Source organism: Suricata suricatta, chromosome 6, assembly GCF_006229205.1.
Source record: "Suricata suricatta isolate VVHF042 chromosome 6, meerkat_22Aug2017_6uvM2_HiC, whole genome shotgun sequence".
NCBI lineage: Eukaryota > Metazoa > Chordata > Mammalia > Carnivora > Herpestidae > Suricata > Suricata suricatta.
Window position 1 is genome coordinate 373,543 of NC_043705.1, and position 23,632 is coordinate 397,174.

Genomic DNA, 23,632 nt, shown 5'->3' on the forward strand with positions numbered 1-23,632 from the left:
CGTCTGCTGGCTCCTGCCCCCAGGCAGGGGCGGAGGGAGAGAGGCAGGGTACCCTCGACCTGCCCTTCTGTGTCCTCCCCTTCCCCGGGGCCTCACCTGCCCGGTAGGCAGGCCCCAAATGAGGGAGAGAGCTCTCTGTGGCCTGTGCCTTGTGTATGCTGGGGGTGCCGCACGCTGAGGGCGCCCCAGGCCTCCACGGAGGCTGGGCACCCCCAGGAACCCGGCAGCCCCAGCGCAGGCTCTGGGAAGGGCCGTGGGCTGTGGGCACCCGGATACCACCAGGGATGCGCTGGTTGTCCCTAGCACTGGGAGGACTCATGGTGGGTGCAGGTTAGGCAGGGCCCCCGTGAGGGCTGGGGGTTCACCCCGTACATCTGAGGGGAGGGAAGCCGCACAGAGGTGTGCTCAGGGAGCCTCCTTGCAAGGTGGTCCAGGGGTGGAGCTGAGGACCAGGACCGCTGCCCTGGCCAGGGCCACTGTGATTGCAGGCAATGTTGTGGGGGTGGGGGGGCTCCACAGAGACAGGAGAGCCTGGCCTCCCGCCCCCGCTGCACACATGTAAGCAGCACCAGCCTCAGTGCCACGGGGGTCTTGCCCCAAGCTAAGCCCCGCCCAGGGAGAGACACAGCCCGAGGTCCCAAGGAGCCTTAGGGAGGCGAGCTCACCTGAGAGGACCCTTCCTCTGCCTCTGCTCAGCCAAGCAGGTTCTGACAGGCCCTGCAGCTCTCTGGGGCGCTCAGACCCCACCCTGCTCTGAGCCCAGGTCCCTCCCTGTAGCCATTTGATGGGAGAAAGGCCCCTAAGTGCCAGAGGCTGGCAGTCAGGGGCCAGGTTTCATGTAGGGGACAGACAGTATCTGGAGCCCATGCAGGAAGCGGGGGATGTCAGAGCCCCTATATCAGCCCCCCAAGTCCCTCTGATGAGGTGGTGTCTGACCCCCATATTAGCCCCCTCACATCCCTCTGAGAGGGATGTCAGAGCCCCCAATTCAACCCCCCAAGTCCCTCTGATGGGACTCCCATATTGCCCCCCATTTCTCTCTGATGGGGGAAGTGTCAGAGATTCCCTGTATCAGCCCCCCAAGTCCTCTGATAGGACGTAGAGCCCCCTATATCAGCCCTTCAAGTCTCTCGGATGGGGGAAGGGTCAGAGCCCCCATATCGGCCCCCCACGTTCCTCTGATGGGGTAAGGTGTCAGAGCACTCCAAGCTGGCCCTCTGCACGCCTCTGTTAAGGAGGTGGTATCAGAGACCCCCTCCCCTTCCCCATGCTCCCCCCCTTCTCCTGGCTGGGTGCCATTTGGGGACCTCCCTCCACAGGCCTGCTGGGTCTGGCCACCATCTTGAGGAGGGCGGTGAATCTGCGAGTCACGGCGCCCTAGGGCATGATAGAGCCCGTGGGCTCAGCCCAGGGTTGCATCAGAGTCACCTGGGGACCATTTAGAGGCGAGGTGTCCTTCCCAGACTATGGCCCCGGGGCCAGTGTCTGCAGTGATACCTGCCTGGAGTGAGTGCTGCCGGGCAGCCCCCAGGCCCTCTCTGCGGCGTTTCCCAAGGCGTCCACCCAGGCAGACACAGAACGTTCCGGGAGCTCCGCCTCATCCATCCGTGGCCACATCTGAACCACAGACCCTTACGGACACTTATGCTGCCAGAGGTCACGTTTGTTTCTTAGAAAGGCCACTCCAGCGCCCCCTCAGGCTAATAGTCTCGTCACAGGGGCATACGTGAGTGTCCCTACCCTCATCCAGTGTAAGCTCCCGCAGCTGTCCCCCAGCAGAGAACAGGAGGGCCAGTCACCTGCAGGCCGCAGCCACTGACACAGCCTGGTGGAGTCTCAGGATCCCTTGCTGGGGTGCAGGAGCCTCTCCCTCCACCCTGTCTGGGCTCAGCACTCACTGCTGGGCAGCCCGGGGTCCGTGGCTAACCCACTCGGAGCCTCTGCGTGCTGCGGCGAAGGGGGCCCGCAGGACCGGTGGTGGCAGCCGGCAGAGAGGAGCACACTTCTTCCTGCCTGAGCCGCTTCTCTCAGATTCAAGGCAGGGTGCCTGCTGGTCCTAGCAAAACAGCCCCCCTGGGTGACGTCCCCACAGGAAGGCCAGCCCCAGAACAGAGGCTGCAGGCTTCTTGTCCACTTAGAACGTGGTCAGTGCTCAACTAACAGTTGCCAGCTGCCAGCTTCATGGTGAAATGTGAAAGATGAACCTTCTTCAACAGAAAGTACTACGGAAAAAAACCCCTTTTTCCTGTTAAGAGGTTCTTTCCTGACATTATGATAGTTATTTTTTATATGTCTTATCCTCTCACAAAATAGTAAAAGTAACAACACTTGGCAATCCTGATTCAGTCCGCAAATGATTTTGGGTAGTTGACAAGCCGGTGAAATCCAAATCTAGAAGCAAGAATTTGTTACGATCTCTTTCGTTCTAAAGTTCTGAAGCCCAGGCAAGCAAAGTAACTGTCAAAGCCCATCTCATGGGTGACACCCAGGGCTCCACTGGCCTGGATGTGATGGCGCCCTGCTGAGTAGTTCTTTTTGCCCTCTGCTAGATCCCCAGCTCTCGCCGCGTAGGACTCTCTCGGCTACCCCAGATCTCGCGCATCCGTCTGTCTACCATCCATCCACTCATCCGTAAGTCCATCCACCATCCATCCATCCATTCATCCACCATCCATCCATCCATTCATCCAGCCAGACTGCCAGCCACTCACTCACCCATTCATCTATCCATGCATCCATCCCAAGCCTGCCCCAGAGTTCACACTGCCAGTGTGTGTCATTGTTTCCCCTATTCTATCTCTCATGAACTGTAAGATCCCAAAGACAGATGACTTAGCACAGCCCAAAGCAAAGAACTTGATCCACAACAACAGAGTCTCTCACTTTAGTGATTCTCCTGGTTCACCCCCCTTCCTTGCAAGTGCAGAAACCACTTGATAGTGGGTCATCCAGCTTCTACTTAATTAACAATTAGACAGGTAGTTCCTTGAACTTTGAAAAGCCTGGGTTGTTAGAAATTTCATCAGATAGAGCAGCAATCACTTTCTTGCAGATTTCTTACCTTGGTTCTTGAGAATGGACACCTTACATCTTACTCACCTCATATGCCTAGTTCTGTACCTGATTCCTAGCTTCTTATAGACTCTCAGATCCTGGATGGATAAATGGCTGGTTGGATGGATGGGTGGATGTCAGGATGGTGGGTGAATGGATGGATGGATAAATGGATGGATGAATGGTTGGATACATGGATGGACGGATGGATGGATGGTTGGATGGATGGATAAATTGGTGGTGGATGGGTGGATGGACATATTGATGGTGGATGGATAGATGAATAAATGGATAGATGGTAGATGAATGGAAGGAAAGATAGATCATTGATACTTTGCATGAACTCAGTAACTAATTAGTAATGAAACAATGGCAAATTTCTGGCAAAGATGGTTTTCCCCATGGAGAATGCTTAACTCACAGAATGATTTTGCCACTAAATTCCCTTTCTTCTTCCTTTTCCCAACCATGACCTCACTTCTGAAATTATGATAGTCATTTTTTTAATATCTTATCCTTTCATGGAAAAGCAACAAGCCTTGGCAGTCCTAATTCAGTCCTCAAATGATCTCTGGTACTTGACAAGGCTATGAGATCTGAGTGTGGAAGCAAGATGTGTCTAGTCCTGAAGTTCTGAGCCCCAGGGAGGCAGAGCCCATCTGGCGGGAAGAGGAATCCCAGGGCCAGCAGAGCAGTCCTGAGCAGCTCTGAAGGCTCCTGCCGACTCCGTCTCAGGCACTGGGCACATGGCAGCATTGGCCCCGGGGCTTTCCTCCTCCTCTCTTGACCGGCAGCAGCCCAGTGCCAGTGACAGAGGCATGAGGGAGGTGTCTCCAGCCTCATTCCAAAGATGGGATTCCCTTCCCACAGGGCAATGGCTCCCTTCCCCGCCCCCTAGCTGCCTCTGTTGTGTCAACAGCGGCTGTCACTGGCTAAGAACTTTCCTGCAGCGGGGGCAGCTGCCAGGACTCCAGACCCTGGTCTCAGTCCTCACCGTCCTCCCCCGCATGGCCTCAGGGAGCTTTGTCCTACCTGCTTCTACACCAGCAGTGGGCTCATGACCTTCTGATTCCAAACCCCTGTGGAATTCTGGGAAAAGCAATGGGCTCTATCCAACACACACACACACACACACACACACACACACACACACACACGGTTTCTGGCATGCCCTGTGATTCCTGCCCCAGGTGAACCCCCCCGCCACAGGGGTCAGATGCCACTGCTACTGAGAGGTGTCCCCTGGCCATGCCAGGGGTCTTCCTTCCGTGTGACCTTAGCATGCGTTTAAACTTCTTCTTTAGAAAGAATTGTAGACACAGAAACATGGCAGCGGCGGTGTCCAGAGTCCACACGCCCTCCCAGACCTCCCCAGTGCTGGAACCCTAGCTGCATCCTCAACACAAAGATCTGTCTGTGCCAAGTATCCTCCAGACTTCTCCCAGGCTTCCCTGCCTCTCCACCTGTCCGGGACCCCGTCTGAGTAGGCCTGGCCCTGGCCCTTCGTGCCCCCAAGACTAGGAGGACCCAGGTCAGGCCTCTTGCGCTTGTCTGATGTTTCCTGACTCTTGCTGAGAAGGCCGCCATAGTGTCCCTGGCGCATGTTCTCAGGAGCTGCATCACGCAGCCGGCCACCTGTCCACTGCTCTGGTCCCAGCGGCCCCCGCCCCTTGGGTAAGGTGGTGCGGGCCAGGTGTCTGAAATGCCACTCACAGCCTTTCCCAAAGTGCTTGGAGGCTGCGCCTTCCATTTTCAAGCAGACTTTCTGTGCCAGAACAGCCATCTCACCATTTTCTGGCCACGAGTCTGGTGGTCTCTCCTTAGAGGCTTTTTTTTCCCTCACGAGCAAGTTGGAGGTGGGCTACGAGGTACCGTCACCCTTCGGGACTTCATGTGTGACGACCCCTTCCTACCCGGGCAGAGGGGAGATTGAGGCCCACGGGGAGGGAGGCGGGGGCTGGGTCACACAGCCAGCTGGTGACAGAGCAGGGCAGGACTGAGTTCTCTCTCCAAGTTCAAGGGGGACTCCTCCCCCTGCCCCGAGCACTCCCTTCCCGTGGAGGGTGTCTGGCAGCCTGGCCCTGATAAGCAGCCTCGCGCCCTGCCCTTGCTCGGGAGGCACAAGGCCCCAGGCTCGCTGATTCTCAGCTTATCCCAGAAGCCTCTCAGAGGAGAGGTGGCAGTCTCTTCCAGGAGGAGCAGCTCTGGCCCCCCGGGCAGGGGTAGGGTACCCAAAGCAGCATGATGGGGGAAGGCATCGGGCTGTGTAGACTGGGTTCCAGGAGTGCTCGGGACACACCTGCCCATCCCAGCAGCCCACAGGCCCCTGCACAGAGGGCGGGAGAGGTCCCAGGCCCGGGCTCCGCAGGGGCGAGGAAGCAAGGAGCCAAGACCACCCTCAGGGAAGGCAAAATAAAGGTGGGTTTTGCTAGAGTGCAGGGACAGAAGAGCAAGGGCTCCACGTCCAGGGCACGCTGGCCTTCATTCACGGTGCCCTGGGCCCACAGAAGGCAGCTCCACGCCTGCCTGAGAACTGACGGTTGTATGACGGAGCAAAGGGAGGCAAGGGCGTCCAGCATCTGGGGGAGGCGGCCGTCTGGCTAGGCCTCGGGGAAAGAGGCAGTGAAGGATGCTGAGCAGGCTGGGGTAGAGACCCAGCCCCATGGTGCAGGCCCGTCCTGCGTGGGCTCCGACCCTACTGGGCCTCCCGGTCCCAGCCCAGGCCCCTGCCCTCTGCTTAGGCCAGGCCCTCGCCCCCCACCCACCATCTATGGGGACTGGAAACCAAAGATGAACAAAACACAGTCCGTTCCCCACCCCCCCACCCCCGGAAGCTTCATGCCGGGGAGAGGACCAAGGAGGAGAGGGTTTCCCAGGCCAGGCGCCAACCGCAGCTGGATTGCATGGAAGAGCCTGGAAGAGCAGACAGAGGAAGGGCAGGTGCACTGACCAGAGGAGCCGCTGCAAGTGGCCCGAGGGAAGGACGAGGGCTGAGTGGGGGGGTGGCCCTGCGCAGGTGAAGCAAGGACAGAGGGCCAGGAACTCTGAGGGGACCAGGCAGGACCAGGTGGAATGAAACAGCCCATGTGGGCATGTGTGCGTGCGGGTGTGTGCGGGTGTGTGCGCGGTGACACGTGTAGCACATGCATGTGGAGGGGGGAAGCCGGAGGCTGGGAGTGCAGGTTCCAACCAGAAGCCTCTGCAGCCATCCGGTGCTGAGGGCTGGGCTCACAGGGAAGGGGGAGGGGCAGTGCAGGATGGATAAACGTGCGCTTCTCAGTGACGAGCAAGTCTTAGTGTGTGCGTGCTGCTGGCCGGAGCCCTCGCGGCTCCCATGCCCCTCCCCTGGGCTCGGGGAAGCATGCGGGGCAGCCCCCAGCCCCCAGCGTGAAGCCCAGCTGCCTACCCCCTCCCAGGACCAAAACCCCCAGGGCACTGGTGTGGCTCACGAGGCCGCAGCGTCCCCATGATGGGAGCCATTTGGACCCCCAGTCCTGTCCAGGCCCGCTGCCCGGGACCGATGTGGGAACGCAGCAGGGCACGTGCCCCACGCCCAGTGTGGAAGGCCAGCCGGCCCTCACATCCACGTGTATATATTGCAAAATGAAATGATCATCTGGTGAGTATCCATCACACCACATGGTTACAGTAGTTTCTCTTGTGATGGGAACTTGTAAGACTTCTTAGCAAGTTCCAAGCAGGCCACACAGCTTTGCTGACAAGTCACCGGGCTGTGTGCATCATGTCCCTGGGACTCACTGATTTCAAGCCACAGTTTTCTGTCCAGTCGCCTGTTGATGGACATTTGGGAGCCTCCAGGCTGAGGGTATTACAAATAATGTAACCGTGACATTTGCTTCCTGGTCTCGGTGACACCTCGGCATCCTCGGGAGTGAATACCCGGCTGAGCAGCCAGGTCCCCTGGCAGGCACATGGCTGCTGGACGCCATCCAACTGCTGTCCTAGAGACAGCACCAAGGTCCCCAGCAGTGCACAGAGCTCAGATTCTCAGTCTCGCCAGCACTGGCTCTGATCTGGCCTTCAGATGACAGGGGTCCTCCTGGTTCCTCGCGAGGAGTGATGTCCAGCATCTCTCCCGGGGCCCATGGGCCCTCCAAGTACTTTCTCCTGATACCACCCTCCTCCTTGGGTTGTCTGCGTGGGGCACCCCTGTCCCCTGCAGCCGGGCCTGGCCTCCGTCACCCACGCCCACTCCAGGTGCCTAGGCCCCGCCCAGAAAGGGGCGGTGAGGCCCCAGGCCGGGCTCTACCACCCCAGCCTGGGCTCTACCACCCCAGCCCTGCCGGGTCCTGCCCACCCGGTCGCCTCTCTCCACAGCCACCCGCGAGTCTGCCTTCGTGCACGCCATTGCCTCTGCCGGCGTGGCCTTCGCCGTGACGCGCTCCTGCGCCGAGGGCTCCGCCGCCATCTGCGGCTGCAGCAGCCGCCACCAGGGCTCCCCGGGTGACGGCTGGAAATGGGGCGGCTGCAGCGAGGACATCGAGTTCGGAGGCATGGTGTCTCGGGAGTTCGCGGACGCACGGGAGAACCGGCCGGACGCCCGCTCAGCAATGAACCGCCACAACAATGAGGCCGGTCGCCAGGTATGTTGACGGCTCCTGGCTGGTCCTGGGGGGCCATGGGGCCGGACTATGACCACACTCTTGCGCGCCCTGGGGTGCACAGGGGTCGTCCATCCAGGCCCAGTGCATCCTGGGGGGGGCCTGTGGGGTCTGAGGGATGCGCTGCGAAACCCCTCAGGCCATATTCCTGAGGCTCCAGGGAAATAGAAGCTTTCTGAGCAGGATGTGGGAGGGCTGACTGTCGGACACAGTCCCATGCAGTTAAGGCCACTGGAAGGCAGGTGGGATAGGGGCCATGCAGGAGTGGGGCCACGCAGGAGTGCCCGCAAGTGCAGGGAGGAAGACGGCGAGCCCACTACACACAGCTGTGATAAGGAAATGCACACTCGCAAGGTGACTCAGGCACCGAAAGGGGCCACACCCCAGGCTGGCATCTCAGGAAAATCCTCCTGCTGGCAGCGGCATTGAGAGGAGGTGTGCAAAGTCCCCGGCAGTTATCCAGGTGGGGGGAGGCCAGGAGCCTCGGGCAGCCCAGAGTGGAGGACAGGACTGCAAGTGAGGCTGTCTGGAAGAATAGAACACAGAAAGCAGAAGAATAGAAAACAGGGGCCAAGCCGTGGAGGGCTCTACCAGCCCTGTTTGAAAGGAGTGGACCCAGAGGACTGACCGCCCCCCTATGTGAAGGGACCCGTGGGGACCCAGAGAGCTCAAGCAGACTGAGCCGGCCTTAGAACTGGCTGGCTCACCTGCCAGCAACAGGAGACAAGATGAGTGACTCATCTTTGTGTTGGCGACAAGCACAAAGTGCCCTGTTAAATATGAAAAGGGCCCTGTTAAAAGCATAAGATGCCCACTGTATACAGTCCCCTGACTTAGCCCAAGGACGAGTGGTCCAGGGCAGACAAAAAACACTCTTGTCAGTAAATGGTGCTCGGTGGATTGGACAACGACGTGGTGGAAAAAATTAACCTGAGCCCTACCTCACACCATACAGAAACTCAATTACAAATCCAAGTGGAAAGGGTAAAACACTACCAAACAAAACTGTTAAGAAGAAAACATGAGAGAACATCTCTGTGACCTTGGAATAGGCAAAGATTTCTTTGTGTGTGTGTGTGTGTGTGTGTGTGTGTGTGTGTGTGAGTTTATTATATTTATTTTGAGAGAAAGACACCGAGAGAGAGCGCGTTGGGGAGGGAAAGAAGGAGAGGGAGAGAGAAAATCCCAAGCAGGCTCCGTGCTGTCAGCGCAGAGCCCAACATGGGGTTGATCCCACAAACCAAAAAATAGTGACCTGAGCCGAGATCAAGAGTTGGACACTTAATCGACTAAGCCCCAAAGTCCCAAAGATTTCTTAAACAGGACACGAAGAGCACTTATAATGAAAGAAACATGTATTAAAGTGGTCGGCATGAAAGTGAAGAACTTCTGTACATAGAAGGACAGCTATAAAAGGCACAGGGGCTGAGAAGGCAAGTGTGCTACTAGAAGACGCATAATGGCAGTTTCTGGCGAGCTGGTGCTCAGCAGCCGACCGTTTGTGAAATTTTGTCAGGTTTTGCATTTATGTCATTTGTACTTTTTGTATGTATATTACTTCCCAAATATCAAATATCAAATATTTATCAAATGAGTAACCTCAGAGAGTGAGGAATTAGCAGCCCGAGGGCCAGGAGAAGGCAAACTCTGAGCCCAGCACCCAAGGCAGATTTTGTCCGGGAGTCATTTGCTGATCTGGAACAGAGTGCGTGCGCTGAGCTGCATTTCAGTAGCCACGCAGAGCTGAGGGGCCCAGCAAGGGTGCTATCTCTAGGACATCACTCCTCAGTTCAGCCCCGGGGTCCTGAGCAGTAAAGGAAAACCAAAAGTAGCCCAGCCCATGTGCACATGTGCCGGCTAGAAAAATCTCAAGATCTGAGAACAGATTACGGTGATTCCAAATTGCTGGTTTTCCCACGCACCTGGAAAAGGCAGGCAAATCCTCTTTGGAGGATCATAACCTTATTCAAGGTTTAAAACGTGTTTCTATAAATCGTTTTTCAACCACATGTAATCAAAGATAGCCTGTCACATGAGCTGGTGACAGCACAAGTGATCATCAGCAAAAATCACAGAAATCAGTCTACAGGGACTCCAGATACCACAATGAGGAGACACAGATTGTGAAAAAATATATGTGCTTACTTAGGTTTACAAAGACAAGATGTGAGTCTGAATGTTTCAGCGGGGAACTAGAAACTATAAAAAGCAAAGAATATACTTAGGAAACAATCCCATCACAAGTGAAGAACTGAAAGATGTGGGAGGAATCCCAGTGAAAGACAACAAAGTGAACACAAGCATTTCCCTCTGCACACTCTCAGAACACCACCAAAATGACAACAAAGGCATGCTATCACACAGAAATACATGAGAGCGCCTATCAATGTGGAAGGCAGCACCTAACAATGGCAGCCAAAGTTTGCAAATTGAGAAGCAGATCCATGAATAAGTGGGTCATAGGAGAAAGCAGAATCTGAAACCAGTAGAGGAGAACTTGGACAGCCAACCCAGGAATTACTAGTACCAGGTGTCTTGAAAAGTACAGATACACACTGGGTCTTAAAAACAGGAAGACGTATTGATCATCTATTTTAAAAGCAATCCATAGCCCGCCAGGTGGTCTGTCCATCTCCTTGCATCCAGGCAACCCCCTCCTTTCCCATGGCAGAAGTCTGGAGATGTAGTCTCTGAGAAGGGCAAAGCACAGTGTGTCTGGACCGAGGGACACCAAGCACAGCCTGGGTGAAGGTGAGGTTTCCCAAGTGAAAGTAGGCTCCTTCTACACATGCATTTCTCTTCCTGGTCTTCATACGCCACAGTGAAGCTTGACCCTCCAGGCGGGAGTAGAAGACTCTCCCTTGGGAACTGGACCAACCCAAGAGGAGACTCAACTAGACCTACCTGGGATTCCCCCATGAAATAATGCATCCACGTTGCTCTATTGTGAGGGCCATGCTGACAAGTCCCCACCAAGCACATGAGCATCCAAAAAAAAGTTTACTATCCTGCTTTTATTTATTTTGTTTTTTAATGTTTGTTTATTCTTGAGAGAGAAACAGAGAGACAGAGCAAGAGTGTGGTAGGGCAGAGAGAAAGGGAGACACAAAATCCAAAGCAGACTCCAGGCTCTGAGTTGTCAGCACAGAGCCCAACATGGGGCTTGAACTCACAAGCCATGAGATCATGACCTGAGCCAAATCAGACGCTTAACCAACTAAGCCACCTAGGGACCCCTAGTATCCTGCTTTTAAATATGAGCAGACAACCAAGGATCACAGGACATCTAAGGAACGCCTCCTGTAACCACAAAGGTAAAGAACAAAACAAACAAAAATAAAACTTATGGGAAAGAGACATTGTAAAGAGAGATGTAAACTTCAAAACTGCCACTATTTCAGGCACCTGGATGGCTCATTGGGGAAGCCATGCAACTCTTGATCTCAGGGTCATGAATTCAAGCTCCATGTTTGGTGAAGAGATCATATTTAAAAAAAAAATTGAAAAGATTTTAGAGGCACCTGGGTGGCTCAGTCAGTTAAGTGTCTGATTCTTGATCTGGCTCAGGTCATGATCTCAGGATCATAATACTGAGCCCCGAGTCAGGCTCTACATGAGCATGGAGCCTACTTGGAATTCTCTCTCTCTCTGCCCCTCCCTTACTTGCAGTCTCTCTTTCTTTCTCTAAATAAATAAACACATTTTTAAAAAAGAAAGAAAAGAGTTTAGAAAAACTACCACTATCCCAAGAGATATAAAATACTCTTTCCATAAAATTGGAACAGGATGTTAAATTAAAGGAATATTCAGAGATGAAAAAATGCTGCTAGAAATTAAAAGTAGGATAGCAGAAACAAATCTCCCAACAGAATGGTTGGCAAATACTTCAGACACCCTTCTACAAAGTAGCGGAAAAAAACAAAGAGATGGAAAAGGAAAGAAGGGAGATATGCAGGTTCTATCAGAGAGAGTCAATGGCAACCATGAAGAAGAGGAAGTCAGCAAAGAAGGCAGGAAGGTTCCCAGGACCGAAGATCACAAGTTTCAACCAAACAGGCCAAATAAGTAACTGGCATATGAAAAAGGAGACCCACATCAAGACCTAGCATTATGAAGTTCACAACCTATGACACAGAGAAGCCCTCCAAGCCTTAGGTTTCATGCAAAGGATTGGGAATCTAAATGGCATTGAAGTTTCCAAGAACAACAATGGAAGCTGGAATAAAAATGGAGTGTTGCTTTCAGAGTTTGGAAGGGAAATAATATCGTAAACCAAGAATTTTATACCCAGCTAAACTTTTCAAGTAGAAAAACAGTATTTTCAGACATGCACATTTCACAAAATGTATCAGATGGTCTCTGAAAAAGATGTCTCCGAGAAGACATCTTTAAACATCTTGAAGAGGATATTTACACAGTTCGGGGGAAGTCTGAGCCTGAATCTGGATAAATACGTTAAAAACAGCAACAAGAAAGTTTTGTAGGAAAGGAAAAGTAATCATACCCTATTACAGGGCTCAGCAGGGTATAACATTGAACACAGTTCCAATAGCATCAGCACTTAATATCGGCCTAACTGATGATGCTTTAGTTTCCTGGGGTGGAGGGGGCTGGGAAGGTGTGCATTAACATGTTGGGGGTGATGATAAAGAGCTGACTTCTCACCCTCCATGGCAAGAAGGGAGACATTGCCAAACCCCTCAAACTCAAGGAGCTGCAAGACAAACAGTCTGTTAGAGATGTCAGAGGCACACTTTGCCTTGGCTGCCAGCAAGGTGCTGTGTGTGCCTGGGCAAGGGAGCAAGCTCAGGAACCCTTGGCCCCTTTAGAGTCTAATGCACGTAAAACTTTGATAAAGTAAAGCTAAGGAGACTGCAGAGGTCTCTGCTCTGGAGAAAAGAAGAAAATGGATAGGAGGCTGAAGTTAACGGGGGGAGGGATGCAGTCATTACAGACACCCCCACAAAGGACCAGTGTGAGAGGGAAGTGTGGCAGAAACAAACGGCTGAGGGGGACGGGGTGCAGGCAGCATCCAGACGCAGAGCTCACCTCACCGTCTGATAGGAGTATAATGGGACTCACACACACATGCATTTTGTAGTAGCCACATTTAAAGAGGAAATCGGTGGCATTAGTTTTACCATGAAATTTTATTAAGGCCAATATATCAACCGGCGTGTTATCAGTGCCATAATGGTCACAATCAGTATGAAAACAGTGAATGAGATATCTTACATACAGACTTCTCCTGCATGAGGCCCGGGGACCCTGTGCAAGCCAGCATCCGGTTTGTACATACAGCACGCCACACCGTGGACCGGCCACATCTCAAGGGCTTGTGGGTAGCAGGTGTCCGCCACAGTAGACAGTGCAACCTTAGTTCGGACTGAGTCACAGGCCCCTTCGCCCCCAACCCCATCCCTTCCTTCAAAGAGAAAAGGAAAGAGGGGTGCCTGGGTGGCTCAGTTGGTTAAGCAACTGACTCTTGGTTTCGGCTCAGGCCATGATCTCACGGTTTGAGTTCCAGCCCTACTGTGTGCTGACAGTGTGAGCCTACTTGGGATCTCTCTCTCCCTCTCTCTCTGCCCCTCCCCTGTTCGCTCTCTCTCTCTCTAATAAATAAATAAACTTAAATTTTTTTAATAAATAAAAATAAAAACAGAGGAAAGAAACACATCCCTAAAGACCCCAAGATGCCCCAGCCTTGTCCCCCTGCACGACTTCCCTCCTCTTCTTACTCCCTTACAGCCCGTAATCCAACTTCCTGCGCCCTGAAGGGGCTCTGCTCAAGCCACCCTTGTTACCTGTGCTCAGGTCTGCCCCTCCCCGCAAGCTTTGCCAGCAGCCCATGTGCACATCCTCTGGGCTGCGGTCTTGGGTTCTCCAGGTCAGAATTAAAGTCCTCCCTCCTGCATGTCCTGACCCTGATGGTTACTGTCCGTCCCTTCCCTCCCTCCCCCAGTCATAGACCCAGCCAAGGAGAGAGACAGGTGTCGGGGCCCTACCCTAGGGGACCTTGGGTCAGCCAGGGAAGGCCCTGGGCTCCAGCACCCGCTGCACACACATGAGATGGCGCCAGGGACGCACGGAGAGGGGACTTTATAGAGCAAACAAGTTGCACTGCGTTTGCCAGGAGAATATGGGGCGGTGGGACCACAGGCCAGGAGCACAGCCCTGGGGGGAGGGCGCCCCCGCCCCCCGCCCCGCGCATACTAGCTGCACGGGGCGACCCTGACGCCCCTCCTTGGCGGGCTCCCGCAGGCCATCGCCGGCCACATGCACCTCAAGTGCAAGTGTCACGGGCTGTCGGGCAGCTGCGAGGTGAAGACCTGCTGGTGGTCGCAGCCCGACTTCCGCGCCATCGGCGACTTCCTCAAGGACAAGTACGACAGCGCCTCGGAGATGGTGGTGGAGAAGCACCGAGAGTCGCGCGGCTGGGTGGAGACCCTGCGGCCGCGCTACACCTACTTCAAGGTGCCCACGGAGCGCGACCTGGTCTACTACGAGGCCTCGCCCAACTTCTGCGAGCCCAACCCCGAGACCGGCTCGTTCGGCACCCGCGACCGCACCTGCAACGTGAGCTCGCACGGCATCGACGGCTGCGACCTGCTGTGCTGCGGCCGTGGCCACAACGCGCGCACCGAGCGGCGCCGCGAGAAGTGCCACTGCGTCTTCCACTGGTGCTGCTACGTGAGCTGCCAGGAGTGCTCGCGCGTCTACGACGTGCACACCTGCAAGTAGCGCGCCCCACCTGGCCGGCGGCTCCTGCGGGGGGCGGGGCTCCTGTGGGGGCGGGGGCGGGGCTCTCCTCCGGGGGCGGGGCTCCTCTGTGGGGGCGGGGCTCCTTCCTGGATAGGGCGGGGACGGGGCTCCTCTGTAGGGGCGGGCTCTTCTTTGCGTAGGGCGGAGCCCCCAGTTGGGAGTCCCGGTTGGGGGAGGACTACGCCCTGGATAGGGAGGGCAGGGCTCCGTCTGGGGGCGGGGCTCCATCTGGGAGTCCGGATGGGGGAGGACTCCTCCCAGGATGGGGGGGGGGGAGACAGGGCTCCTGAACCGGGACGACTGCGGCCTGCCTGGATAGGGTGGGGCCCCCAACTGGGGTTCGTGAATGGGGGCCGGTCCCCTCACCCCGCCCGTCCCTAGAAGAGCAGAAGTGGGGCTTCCTAGATGTGGACTGGGCCGCCCTACAAATGCTGATTTTCTCCCTGAATGGGGCGGGGCTCCTCTCTGGGGGCGGGCCTCCGAGTGGGGCTCCTAGAGGGAGGTGGGCTCCTCCCTAGAAGGGCGGAAATGGGGTTCCCTGAATAGGGGCGGGGTCCTCCGACTGGTTCTGCTTTCTCCCTTCTCTCAGGGGGCGGGGTTCCAGGACTGGGACTTCCCTGGATGAGAGAAGGGTACCCTTGTGGTAGGGCAGGGGTTAGGTTCCTGAATGGGATGCGGTTCTTCTACACAGTGCAGGCTTCCCGGATGGGGATGGGGTTCCTCCCCGGATGGGCAGAGTCCGTGGGTGGAGCTTCCGGGTCGGGAGGGGTCATCTCTGGGGGTGGGGCTCCAGTGCTGTCGTCCTCCAACCCACCCGTTAGATTCTATCCCACCTCGCTCTAGAGGAGCGGCTTCTCAGGGCAAAACCAGCCGGGAGGACCCCTGGGGTGGCATCCTGTCCTCCCACCCCTTCCTGTGGGTCCTGGGGTCCACCCTCCAAGTCTGGTGCTCTGCAATAATTCAGGAGCCTGGAGGCCTTGTGACACCCCCCCCCCCCAAGCCTGGCATCTGCCACAGCTCGAAACCAGGAACCCTACCAGGACGACGCTCACCTTGCCGAGCCCCAAGAACTGGGGAAAAGACAAGGAGCCCTGTAGCAGAGGGGTCTGGCCCCCGAGGCCTTGCTGGGCCCTGGCTGCTGTGTGCTCTGGCCTCAGACCGCCCCCGGGGCCATCTTCCCAGGGACCCAGGAGCCAGTCAGGCCTGCTGAGCTGTGACCTCTACTGTGCAGACTGCCTGGCCCACTGTCCTCCCCGTCCTCGCATCTCCCGTCCACCGGAGAGGAGTGAAGCTGGAACTGGAGACTTCAGCCCTACCCTTGTCTGCCTCTGAGCCTCTGGACCTCCCCCACCTCCCCGGTCCACAGCCCCTTGTAAGGGGAAGGCAGGGAAAGGGCCAGGCTGCCCCAGCAACTCCTCTCTGCTGCCATGGGACCACACCCTGCCTCAGAGGCTCACTTGGATTTGGGCTACATTGTTTCGGAGGTTTGGTTTGGGGAGGAAAGTCCACGCCCATGCGGAAGGCAAAGGTCCCACTGCCCCCAGAGGGGTGGCCTTCCCTCCCCCTCCCCCACCGTGGCCAGGACTGACCCCAGCTCCTGCTGTGGCTATGGCGTGCCCGACCTGCCCACTGGTGGCCACAGTCCTGGAGCCTCCCCTGACTTGTCTGCCCTGCCTGGGAACCAGAGGCTGACGGACCCTTGGCCACTGGCCACAGGGACCTCCCACTGGGAGACCTGTCCCCGCCCAGCCTCTGCCACTGTGAAATGTGCCCCAGGCCCTGGCCCTGAGGGCCTGCGCCCAGGCAAGGTGCCCTGCACGCCTCTGGGGACACAACCTCCCTCTGCCTTGAATTGTGCGTTTTGATTTTAACTTTATTTCCGATGCTGCTATAGCCACCATACACTGGAGCTAGACAAACAGATGTGTTGTTGTTGTTTCCCTTTTCTTTCTATGAAAGAAGTTATTTTAGTCATAGCTTGTGAGTTTCAAACAACTGGGAAAGTAAAACACAAAACAAAAAAAGAAAGAGGAAGAACCAAACGAGCCTGGATTGTCCTGGATTTTTGGCATTGGGTTGGCGAGGCACAGGGGCTGGATTGGCGGCGGCCTCTGGGAGGGGAGACGTCTGCAGGCCGCGACGGAGGAGTGGGGGGACCCCTGGGGCCTCTCTGTGGGCTCCACAGGCCGGAGGTCCAGGACAAGGAAGAGGGATGGCCACCAACGAAATGAGGGAGGCCTGAGGCCTGAGGCAGGGCAGCCTGCGGACCAAAGGGGTGCGGGGGATGGGAAGGAAGGCCTGCCTGATTCCAGGGGTGTTCGGTGCAGCGAGCAGACGTCACACAAATCACTGGTGCCAAGGGCCTTCCCACACATCCCCGAATAGCCACAGCGTACTCATTCAGTGGACCTTCCAGTGCTGGCTGCGTGGTCCCTGGGTGAGGTCCTCATCACGGCCCAGCCACAGGGTTTTCCGGCAGCCTGGCCTGGGTGGGAGGCAAGACAGACGCGCTCCATCAAGACTCACCAGCCCAGACAGAGCCTGGAAATCAGGGCGCTTTCTTGGGCCCGGCCTCTCTTGCCTCTGGCCAAGGCAACTTAGAAGTCATAGCTCACATGGCTGGAATCCAGCCTGGAGGCCGTGAGGGACATCTCATGCTGGCAGAGAGCCACTGCTTGAGGCCAGGGTCCCCCAGGGGCCCCACCCGCTCCTGTCCCCCTCAGGCGGGGGGCCTGGCCTCCCCTCCATGGCAGGGCATAGTTCAAGTGTGCAAGGCGTGGCAGGGGCGGCAGCTTTTCAGCATATGCTGGGCTGTGTCCCAGCACCCTGCTCAGGACCTGGGGATGAGGATGGGGCGCCCTTACCTTTGGGGGGCCCCTACCCTGCTTTCAGGCCAGGCAGGGAAAGCCCCCAGAAAAGTGAGGCATCCTGCTGGCCAGAGCCCCACATAGTCTGCCTGTGGTTGTTGCCCACGGCCACTCTAACTCGGGGCATGTGAGGTCTGCAGGGTTGAGCGGCCGTGGGACCCAGGGCTTTCCCAAGGCCACGCGTTCACCTCTCCCAGCCAGGTGCAGGATTCCTGCTCCTGCCTCTGCCCTACCTGTGCCACTTGTGTGCCATGCCCTGATATCCAACCAGACCCACGACAGGGAGGAAGGACTCGGAGGAGTCAGTGGGGTAACAGGCTGGATGGGTGGGGGGTGGAAGGGAGATGACAGGGAAGCTGAGGGCTGGAGGCCCACCCCCAACCCCTTCCGAGGTCAGCCCCCCCCCGCCCCCCGCACAGCCACCCAGCCATCCTGCAGGGGCCATTTACTGGAGGGGGCAGGCTGGAGGGGGTCTCACCAGGGCAGGGGGAGGGAAGCTCTGTGCAGCCAGCTCAGCATCTGGAGTGTCAGGGCCCCAGGGCATCCCTGAGAGCACAGAGGGGAAGGGCCATTCTCTGTAGAAAGGACACAGCTGGCTGGACAAGGGCCCTAGACAGGGGGTGCAGACCCAGGGCAGGAAGGGAGTCCCATACAAGGGGGTGCAGACCCAGGATAGGAACAAGGTCCCACTCAACGGGGTGTAGATGCAGGGCAGGAAGCGGGTCCAGGACAAGAGGATGGAAACCCAGGGCAGGAAGGGGGTCCAATCCCTCAGAGCCCTGCACTGGGAAGGCCATTAGAGGCGTGGTGGGGGTGGGCAGCCATGGCCTCATCCCTGGGGACAGGACCTATGGGGCCCAGCGGCGCAGGGGGCAGGACACAGACCTTGCCCTGGACATCCAGTACCCCTCCACCACAGCCCAAATCACATACCAGCTCACAAGGCTGGCTCTCCCACATCCCACCCCAAGGCCACGTCTCGTGGTCACCAGGCGATTTGCAGGCTGGGTCACCCCCTGCCCTGGGGCTGCAGCTGGCCACCGGGGATACCCGGCTGGGGCCCCAAGGGGTCAACTGGCCCAGGTGGGCTTCTGGCCAATGCTCTGTAAAGAAGGAGCCAGTGATTAAGTGCACAGGGCTCAGGCAGAGGCAGGAGCCTGGGCAGCCACCTCCTCCAGGGGGTGAGTCCTGCCAGGAGAGTCTGAACGCAGCCTAAAGGCCATCCTGGGCTATAAAGCTGGATCAGACACTCGACACAGTGTCAGGCCCTGGAGGTAGGGGGTGACAGGTGCCCTCCTCCAACCACCCTTGGGCTCCATCCACGACACACAGGCAGCGCGGCCACAGCCACAGCCGTGGCCACGCAGCACCTCTGAGTCAGGGCCCAAGCAGGAGCCGCCCTAATTGGCACCTGCGGGGAGCCAGGTGCTGGGGGCTCCACAGATGAAAGGGTTGGAGAGGGAGGTGGGGTGGGGGCAGATGTAGGCATGGCCACAAGGTCACAAGGGAGGATGCAGGGGCAGGGCCACCCTGAGGGGTTAATAAGACCGAGCTCGGTCCCCCAGGGACTCAGAGAGGGCAAGGTGCTGGCTTGAGGACCCACCGCTTATCAGGGACCTGGGTGCTGGGTGTGAGGCCCCGCGCAGGCCTGGGAGCAGGACAGTCATGGAGATGGTCTCAGCTCTCCACGGCTCCAGGGCGGAGAGAGGAGAACCCCCACCAGAAGGGGCCAGGCTGGGGTGACCCTGGCCCAAGGGGCCACAGAGCAGGCCTGGTGTACGGACAAGGGGGGCTGGGAAGAGCCTGGGTGAATGAGGAAGCAAAACCCTCATCTCTGCCAGCTGGCCTCAGTTTCCCTCCAGTGCAAGAGGAGGGGGGGATCAGGGAGTTTCCCCAGGGCCTCTCTGCTCCTGGCTTTTGCGGATGTGGGGTACTCCCTCCAAAGCCCCCTCTGCAGCCTGGCCCAGCCCCCCAGCCCTGCGGCGACCACTCCAGAGGGCAGTGCAGGGCAGCCGGCCTGGCCTCTCCGCCCCTCCAGGGAGTTGACAGCCCCTCCCAAAGCCCTGAAGAGGACAGGAAATTAGCTGGGTGGGCCTGTTCGCAGGTAGTTGAGACAGGAGAGGAATAACCATATTAAAGGCCCGGAGGTAGTGGGGCCTCACCCTACCAGGCCCCCCTTGGCTCAGCCCCCTGCAAATCTCACACTCCCAGGGCAGCAGCTTTGAAGTCCTGGAAGGGGTGTGGCCAGCCACCTCCTCTGAGCCCCCACCAGCTCTCTCTCCCCCCAGACTCCCACTTCTGGGGCCCAGGGCCTCAGTTTCCTCGAGCCACCTCCCCATCTTGTGCTGGGCCAGAACCTCCCAGCACTGGGACCCCAGGGCAGCAGGTGCAGGACCAGCTCTGGGTCCCCAGCCTGGCACTGGTTGCGGAGCCCACCCCTTTACACACACATACACCCTGTCCCCGGGCCCTGCATGTTGTGACTCCCTGGCCACCAGGATGGCCTGGACTGGGTGGGCTTCAAGGACCCCCTGGCCAGGTCTCTGCCCCTGCCCTGCAGTCTGGTCTGGGTCCCACAGCCCTGTCCTGGGGTCTGGTCTGGGTCGCACAGCCCTGTCCTGGGGTCTGGTCTGGGGGACACATCCCTGTCCGGGGGTCTGGTCTGGGGGACACAGCCCTGTCTTGGGGTCTGGTCTGGGGGACACATCCCTGTTCTGCAGTCTGGTCTGGGGGACACATTCCTGTCCTGGGGTCTGATCTGGGGGACACAGCCCCGTCCTGGGGTCTGGTCTGGGGGACATAGCCCTTCCTGGGGTCTGGTCTGGGGAACACGGCCCCACCCTGGGTCTGGTCTGGGGGTCATGGCCCCGCCCTGAGGCTCAGTCTGGAGGACACATCCCTGTCCTGGGGTCTGGTCTGGGGGACACGGCCCCACCCTGGGTCTGGTCTGGGGGTCACGGCCCCGTCCTGAGGCTCACAGTCTGGAGGACACATCCCTGTCCGGGGATCTGGTCTGGGGGATGCAGCCCTGTCCTGGGGTCTGGTCTGGGGGACACAGCCCTGTCCTGGGGTGTGGTCTGGGGGACACAGCCTCACCCTGGGTCTGGTCTGCGGGACACATCCCTGTCCGGGGGTCTGGTCTGGGGGACACAGCCCCATCCTGGGGTCTGGTCTGGGGGACACGGCCCCGCCCTGAGTCTGGTCTGGGGGTCACGGCCTCGCCCTGAGGCTCAGTCTGGAGGACACATCCCTGTCCGGGGATCTGGTCTGGGGGACGCAGCCCTGTCCTGGGGTCTGGTCTGGGGGACGCAGCCCTGTCCTGGGGTCTGGTCTAGGGGACACAGCCTCACCCTGGGTCTGGTCTGGGGGACGCAGCCCTGTCCTGGGGTCTGGTCTGGGGGACACGGCCCCACCCTGGGGCTCAGTCTGGAGGACTGGCCGATGACCTGCATTGGCCTCGCCTCCTCTGCTCCCCCTCACCCCGAGCCCCGGGTCCTCCCCCGCCAGCTCAGCCCTCTTCATATACGTTTCCCTGTCGGAACCGCATCTTCCTTCATGAAGCCTTCCCCCTACCCCAAGGACAGGGCATTGTGGTCTCGGGCTGGCAGTCAGCTGCTTCCTCTCTGGAAGCCCCCTGGGCTCTGGACCAAACGGGAACAGAGTAGATGACCTGCCTATGCCGCCCTCCAACCTGGATAAGCTCAGTGTGGACAGCATGTGACCTCCAAGGGCAATGTCCAAGGCTTGAGGAGATCGGGCCAGGGCCCCTTCCAACCTAGCTGGGTGGGGGCCCTGCCAGCTCTAGTGCTCATAGGCATCAATGGGTAAACTGAGGCATGCTGGATGAGGGCTCTCTCCCCTGTGTGAGTTCGTGAAGGCCAGATCACCCCATGTCCCTCCTCCCTGTCCCACCATAAAGTGGGAGAGACCTGAGAGCAGCTACCAGAGGACACTCCCACCTGCCCCTCACCTGGCCCAGTGACCTTGACCCTGGAGGGTTGGGCGATGCTGGACCCTTCACCACCTCTGGGTCACCTGGGAGGGCTCCTAGGAGGAGGTGAAGGCGGGACGCACGGTCTGTGACTCCGACGTCCTCTCCCAGGCCCCTGCGGCCTCCTGCGCTTGCGGGAGTCCGTCCCTGCAGCTGCCAGGACCAGGCGGGGTGCCCAGGGCACCAGGGGAGCCCTGGAGGGCCCCAGCCAGGGAGCCGCCACTGCCCGCCTGGCAGCTGGGACTGGAGCTCGTCAGAAGGTGCTAATTGACGTTTAGCTGCAGCCTGGCACCTCAATCACGTCTCTCTCTCTCCCTTTTTTATTTGAGTCTCTGGCGTGCACAGTAAACAGTCATTTGGCTCTTGGGGCCCTGCAAATTGGTGTTTATGGTGTTAGGACCAGGACTTGTCCACCAAACATGCCGGCTGGCAGGGACGGCACCGCCTGCCAGCCCTCCCCGCCCCTCACCGTGGAAGCCCGGCTCTGGGGGTGCCTTGTCCCCCCCAAACTCTGAAAGACGAGGCTGCCCTGCTCCCTGCAGCACATTGCAGCCAATCCTGGGGGCCTTTAGGAGGAGGTGAGACTTCCATGGCAGAGAGGCCCCTCCAAAGAGGAGCTTGGCAGGCTCCAGCCTCCCCAGGGGTGCCCTGCGCCCAACCCCAGTCCCTGTCACCTCCCAGGCCTCCTCCACGTCACAACGGCAAATGTCAGGACCTCCCAATACACCCCCCTCCCCAGCCCCACAGCCATCTGCACAGCAGACGACAGAAGCGTGGGAAGGCTGGAGCATTCGCGCATGAGGCTGAGTGGTGGAATTCTAGGCTTGCGGGAGAAGGGCACTGCCTCCTTCTGTCCCTCACCTGAGACCTGGGCGCAGAGAAGCAGGCAGGCCCGTGCACAGTCTCCAGCGTGCCTGAGCCACCCCCACCCCCAACCAGCCTGCAGTCCGCACGGCTCTTGCTAGACCCTGCCCCGCCAGCCTGTAGCCTGCAGAGAGGCAAGGTGGGAAGTGGGTAAGGCCGTTTGAGGTCTGCAGCCCCATAAGTCACTGTTTCTTGAGTCGCTTTTAATTCCCAGGCCTGGGCCAGAACCTCAGGAACTGAGGACGTGCGCCACGCAGCCTTCCTGGTCGCAGCCCGGAGCTAGCTCCTCCTCTGCTCAAGAACTTTCCATAGCTCCCCAGTGCCCACAGGATGGAGTTTGTGTCTCAGCTTGCACCTGCTGTGATCTGGTCCCACTCTAAGCTGAAGGGGGTCTTCTGATTCTTGGTGGAGAGACTGACATCAGGCAGGGCATGGCTGGCCCACGGACACTTAAGTCATACCTTGGGTCACACCTGCAGTACCCACCCCCCATGCCTTCCTTCACCCTTCACCCTTGCCTCCCTGGCTCCAATCACAGGGGGGCCTGAACAGCTCTGCACGTGTGTGCATGTGCCTTGGGGGCGGGGGAGGGCTCTGATGCGAAGCCCCTACTTGGCTTGCCCTGGAGCTATGGGCCAGAGGCTCCGCAGGACCCCTCCCTGGCTCCCAGAGCCCGGCTCTCTGCCTGCCTCCAGACACAGCTCCCGACAGGTCCACCCTCTCCAGCCCCCTGCCCCAGCCCCAGCCCCAGGCAGGCCAGGCTGGATGAGCCACATCAGTGCCCCTGTTGGGCCCCTGGCGAGCTGCCCAAATACTACCTAGCGGCCCATAGCTCCGCCAGCACTCCCAGAGGCAGGGTGGGGGAGCAGACATGCCCTCCCGGTTAGGGAGGACAGATAGCCAACGTGCGGAAGCTGGGGGCTGGGGCCCAGCAAGCAGCTCGGACCGGCAGACCGCTCCGCCCGGACCCGAAGGCTTGGACTTCCCCTCCGAGCACCGGGCTGCAGCCTGGTTCTGACAGCTGTGAGGCGAACAGGTATGGGGGACTCCGACGGAAGGGCGCCGCAGGTGGGGACATTCCTACAGGTAGGGCTGCACACGGGGCAGGTGGGAGGCCTCAGGCGGGGACACACTCTGCTCCCTGCCTATCCCTGTCGCACGGCCTGTCACGTGTTTCGTTCCTGGCTCCAGGGCAAGCCCTCCCCCTGGACAGACCCTCCACCGTGAGCTGACCCAGCCCCACAGGTCAGGGGCCTGCGTCCTCAGCCAGAGAAGGGACATGTGGGCTTCCTGTGTCCCCTCCTCTGGGGGCCTGGAGGTGCTGGGCAGATCCTTGGGTTAAGGGCATGGGGACATGCCTGCACCGGAGACACCGACCAGGCACACTCTCTGCAGCTCTCAGGGTGCAGCCCTGGCAAGACCTCTGCACACCTGTCTCTCCAGCTCCAGGTGCATTCCACTGACAGGGGTCA

General features: G+C 58.5%; 1 protein-coding gene across 1 annotated transcript in view; it reads left to right on the plus strand.

Moving 5' to 3' along the window:
- Positions 1–14,417, plus strand: part of WNT3A (Wnt family member 3A) — a 38,576-nt gene extending 24,159 nt beyond the window's left edge. The window contains exons 3-4 of the mRNA XM_029942573.1: positions 7,393–7,658; positions 13,938–14,417. Of these exons, the coding sequence (XP_029798433.1) occupies positions 7,393–7,658; positions 13,938–14,417 (746 nt within the window). The remainder of the gene's footprint in view (positions 1–7,392; positions 7,659–13,937) is intronic.
- Positions 14,418–23,632: the final 9,215 nt, after the last annotated feature.